Raw genomic sequence first — 5,605 nt, 5'->3', positions numbered from 1 at the left:
GGGGGGGCATCATATGACTGTACAAATGTCTTGCTGTGTCTGATCAACAGTCTAAAACCAAAACACAGAAAAACACCTATTCACATTTAGCTAGAAACTGGTAATTATTTTCCATTTTTGTTTGATTTGATGTCCGAAATGATTTATTGGGCATCAAAAGTGTTGTTGATTAACTTTCCTAGGACACTGGTTTCCAACCTTATTGGACTGTGACCCCTTAACATGAAGCAAGATCTACTTGTCTCCAAAGAGGTTAAAGTATTAGAGCTGAAATGATTAGCAGATTGACAGAATAATGACAACTATTTTGATTATTAATAAATTCAAGCAAAGATGCCAAACACTCTCTTGTTCCAGCTTCTCAGTTGTGATTATTTGCTGCTTTTCTTTCTGTCATGTTAAAGGAAAGTAAATATTTTTTAGTTTTTGGACAAAAAAAATAATATTAGTAAATAATTTTAGGTTTTCAGGAATGGAGAAGAGGATCCTTCATCAGTGATGGGATGTAACTAAGTAAATTTACTCAAATAAACTTAGTACAGTTTACATCTATCTGACAGCTATAATTACTGGTCACTTTGCAGAGAATTGTACATACAAAGATGTGAAGAATTGCTGTTGATTAAACTACAGATTATATAACAGTTAAAATTAGCTTGCCCTTGATCTGTCACAATATTAAACTGCTAACGTTACTTACAAATTAATGCAATCAAATAACATAGCTAACATACTGTGTATAGTTTAACATTAAGCCATGTTGTTGCATACCTGCAGTACTTTTACTTAGATATTTTACATTATTTTAAGTACATTTTGCTTATAATACTTTTGCACATTTACTAAGTTAGCTAACGTTAATATAAAAAATGCTATTTACTTCAGTATTCTTCATTGTGTACTAAGCTAACGTTAGCCAAGTCGGGAATTATTTCAACGTGTAATACAATTCAGGACACGATAACTATTTAGTAAACGATCGAACAAAGCTATAATAAAAAGGCTGTAATTAGTTAACGTTACCTTGTTATATTCCTGTCAATAAGGCACAGCTCCTTGTCTCCCATAACGACGACACGCAGCTAGCCTTAACGTTAACCGTTAACTTCGTGTTTGTGTCGTCAAGCACCAAGTCTGCAAGGTAATAAAACAAACAAATTGACCACCGCGGACATGTTAAGCTAAATGTCCAGACAACTTGCAAGGAACAAATATATTACGTTAACAAGTTACCTAGGTTGGCAGCCTAGCAAAAGTTCACTAGCGATCGAGACAAGCTCAGGAGGCAAACTCATTCTGAGCATTTATTAAGCTCAGCCACAAACACTGGAAAACTGGAACTAACACGTGTAGCTGGTGTTTTCACAACCAAAGCAGTATTTGTGATTTCGTTAAAACATGTGTTGTTGTTTTTTAGCCTCTGCTCTGTCCTCTGTCGAATTGAACTAGCCGCTTCTGGCGGCTTACTTCCTGTTTACATGACGTGGTTAACGGTAACATCCGGGAAATCTTGACTTTATTCCGCCCACCAAAGACTGTCTATGGTGTTTACTCATAGACTGTAGGGGTAAACGCAGATCGTCAAAGTGTATTAAATGTCATTTTAGAGGTTAGTTATGTGATATATAGCATTCTAACAATATTTGTTAATCATTTGTAGCATACCTGTTTTGAAACAGAGGGGAAAGTAAGAAATCATGATGTTCTAAATTTTTAGAGGCTATTTGAACAGTTAGGCTACTAGTTATGTGGTTATATGTTTTTATTATATCATAGACTGTATGAAAGTTTTTTTTTGTTTTTTATACATTCCCTTTCTGAAGTTTGATACTACAATACCACATAGAAGATGTGATCTAGCTTGTGCTCTTCTAACCAAGAGATGTCCAGTAGATCTCTCTCCAAATACAAAAATATGTTAAAACATGAAAATATGTGTTGCCTTTGTTACTTTGATTAAAGGGTTGTCCCAGCGAGAGACATATAAAAGTGAACAGGTCAATAAGCAAAACATCTTGGCTGAGATTCCCTGTGTGTCAGTTCCAAGTATGTGAGGAGATCCATAAACGCTGGATCCTACATTTCCCATAATGCAACTACCGGAACTAAATACCATTTTTCTTTAGACTCTCCCTGCCTTGTACATACTATCCTCTTTCAAACCCAACACTCCCAGTTTTTCATTATTAACATGAAGTCTCAAGTTGACAAGCAATCAACAAAACAATGCCAGTCCAGTCCAGTGGCTGGTCTGGACTATTCCTTCGTATCACATGATCTTCATAAGCATAAGGAGCTACTAAATGTACTTTGAGATGAGATTGTTTTTTTCAAGGCCAAGAGGGAATTTTGAACCTTATTGATGGGGTTATAAACCAATAACATACAGACTAAATTCAGAACATAATATACAAACATTGTTTATCCAAACAATATACATTTCACATGTTACAGCATATATAATTCATATAGATTTGTTTATCTCACCAGTCCTGTGGTGTTAATCACTCACACATCATTACTGATTGTATGTGTGTCTGCATCTATCACACCCTGTGTTTAACTGTCATTACTCTTTTTTTGTTTTTTTGATTGTTTACTTCTCTTGAAGTGAGTTAAAAGATGGAAATCTAGTCAACACTGTTAGGTTACGGTTTTAGTGCCAGCTGCTTCCATCAGAACTTACTACATCTTTGCACTAATCTCACGCATGACAAACACAATACTTATGCCTGCCAAAACAAAGACTTTTTGGTGATAATAAAAATGACACATTTAATACAAAGCAACCATAGAATTATTGTCTTTTCTCTTCTTTTTGACATCAGAGTTTGGGGAAGAACAAAAATCAGTATGTTTTTCAGATGCCCTCTCCTCGAACTTTCCCTCATTTCCCCATCACCTGACTGCGCCATTGTACACGTGTTCCCACTTCCTTCATCTGTTCGCCCACCTGCAACTCATTCCCTCATGAGCCTCCCAGTTCACAAAGCAGCCCAGTTCCATTCATTCCCTGACAGACTAAAGTTGCCACGTACTATTTGTGTACCTCATGCTTTTGCTTTCAAGCCAGACCCGGAAGCGGCCTGGGCCTCTACTCCAAATGTATTAAAAAAAATTTGGGCTGTATTTGGACATGAATTGCAGAAGAAGAATCTGATATATCTAACACTTCACAAAGATTTTAAACTCTTGAATGTGCCATGCATACTAGCAAATATATGACTAATTCTATCCAGTAAATAGTGTGTGAATGGAAAAAATTGAACAAACTGTGGGGTGTGTATCATTAAAGTCAAAGTTTAAAATCTGAACTTAGTGCATGGAGAACACAGAAAAACATAAATCTGATGAAGACTTTACAATTTTGGAACTATTTATAGAGCATAATATTAAATGTAAATGGCTGCTTTTATGCTTGTTCCCTAAGATATAATTCATAAAACCTACTACATAGCTCTGTCTTTGACTTACAGGCCAGTGAAACAATGCTTGCGAGTTGGGCATCCTCGCTCAACTATGGCTAATCACAGATGTATTATAAAGATCCTGACCCCTATTATACTCATAATTCCTCCAGCAGCTTCATGCTGGTGATTGATTTAGTTCATCACACACTGAACATTGTCCATATTAGAGGAGCTGCATGACTGATCATTGTACTCACTGGCTCCTAGCCAGCGAAAATAGAACCAATTATACCTGCAACACAGCCAGTGGCCCTCCTTAACCTGTGAAAATGATGATCTGGTGCTAATGAAGTGAGTGAATTAGAAGTGCCATCTGCCTCACCACTACTGATCTCTCATCGGCTGTAGTTTTCAAGGGCACTGTGCTAAAAAAAAAAGATGATATTCTCTTAGCCAATTAGAGAACAGGACTAATGTATAGGGATGCTATAAATAAACCTGAGCAGAAAATTTTAACATTTAGCATAGTTCTGTGTCTTTATTTTCACCTTTCTACTCCTATTTGCTTTGAAAATGAGGGTGGTAGGGGAAATTACACAAAAGTAACACAGAACTTTAGTTTGAGTCAGGCAGTAGATTTGCAGTTCTATTTCTGATGTTATACAAAGTTAGTAACAAGATAAAGTGCCTGCAGCAATGATATTTGTGATATACTTACAGTGGACATAGCAGTGCTTTGAGGTAAATGCTAACATCAGCATGCTAACATATTAAAATAAGCCAACTTAACACTGCTTGTTTAATCAATCTATTAAAATAATCACATTAAAAAGCATCAGATTATATTTGAAAATACACTAATCATTTCAGCTGTAACTGTTGTAATAAACTTTTATTGTTAAAGATTTTAAGGCAGCATAACACTGCCACCAACTTTGTTTAACCTGTCTCCAGTGTCAGAGGGAAAAGAATGGCACTACACTGACTGAATATAGTACAGAATGTAACCTTTATTAAAAATACAAATTAATTTAAAAATATGGTGCAAGGTGCAAGGAATCCTGATCATGTAGGATTCCCAGAAGGGAACAATCCCATCCAACTACCGGCCAATAACCTGCCTCTGCACAACATGGAAGCTCCTGTCAGGCATCATAGCAGCTAAGATGAGTAGGTACATGGGCAGTAATACCAGCCCCAAGCACCAGCTACTGGTCGATAGAGCAGTCACTCAAGACTGCATGACCAGACAGACCAACCTGTGCACCGCTTGGATTGACTACAAGAAAGCCTACGACTCAATGCCACATACATGGATACTGGAATGCTTGGAAATGTACAAGATCAAAAAGCCACTAATAACCTTCATCAATAACTTAATTGGGCTGTGGAAAACAAGAATGTAAGCCAACTCAAAGCCAATTGCACAAGTCACCATCAAGTGCTGCATATACCAAGGTGATGCACTATCCCCACTGCTGTTCTGCATAGGCCTGAACCCCCTCAGCAAGATCATCACAAAGAGTGGCTATGGATACCGGTTCCAAAGAGAAACAACCATCAGTCACCTCCTCTACATGGATGACATCAAGCTGTATGCCAGAAATGAGCTTGACATCGACTCACTGATAAACTGGCCAAAGGAAGAGATAGAGGCCACTGACATCAAGACAAGAAAGATCCTCACAATGCATGGAGGGGTTCAGCCCAAATCCAGCACCCTGAGACTGTACACTAAGCGGAGCAGTGGAGGCAAATGGCTAGTGAGTCTCAAGACCACTGTCAAGCATGAAACAACAAAGATCCAGGAGTACATCAGGAAGATGGCCCCCAAAGATGAAGGACTAAGTGAATACCATCAGGCAGTAGAAACCCAAGGATGAGGACAAGGAGGAGGATGAACCCTCACAGAGAGACAAGCCGCTGCAAGGCATGTACCACAGACAGATAGAAGAAGTGCCTAATATCAAGAAACCCTATCAGTGGCTAGAAAAGGCTGGACTAAAGGACAGCACAGAATTACTAATCATGGCGGCACAAGAACAGGCACTCAGTATGAGATCAATTGAGGCTGGGGTCTACCACACCAGGCATGAACCCGGGTGCAGACAGTGCAAGGACATAACAGCAGGGTGTGAGATGTAGGCAGGAACAGCGTACATGGAACACCATAACCAAATAGTTGTATTTGCCAG

At 38.2% G+C, this 5,605-nt stretch overlaps 1 protein-coding gene across 1 annotated transcript in view; it reads right to left on the bottom strand.

The window, feature by feature from the left end:
- Positions 1-1,454, bottom strand: part of lrrcc1 (leucine rich repeat and coiled-coil centrosomal protein 1) — a 16,856-nt gene extending 15,402 nt beyond the window's left edge. Inside the window, exons 1-2 of the mRNA XM_046052850.1 lie at positions 1,234-1,454; positions 1,024-1,134 (exon numbers count right to left, since the gene is read on the bottom strand). Of these exons, the coding sequence (XP_045908806.1) occupies positions 1,024-1,067 (44 nt within the window). The 5' untranslated portion in view covers positions 1,068-1,134; positions 1,234-1,454. The remainder of the gene's footprint in view (positions 1-1,023; positions 1,135-1,233) is intronic.
- Between the last annotated feature and the right edge of the window lie 4,151 nt (positions 1,455-5,605).

Source organism: Micropterus dolomieu, linkage group LG06, assembly GCF_021292245.1.
Source record: "Micropterus dolomieu isolate WLL.071019.BEF.003 ecotype Adirondacks linkage group LG06, ASM2129224v1, whole genome shotgun sequence".
Taxonomy (NCBI): domain Eukaryota; kingdom Metazoa; phylum Chordata; class Actinopteri; order Centrarchiformes; family Centrarchidae; genus Micropterus; species Micropterus dolomieu.
This window is presented reverse-complemented; position numbering and strand designations above follow the sequence as displayed.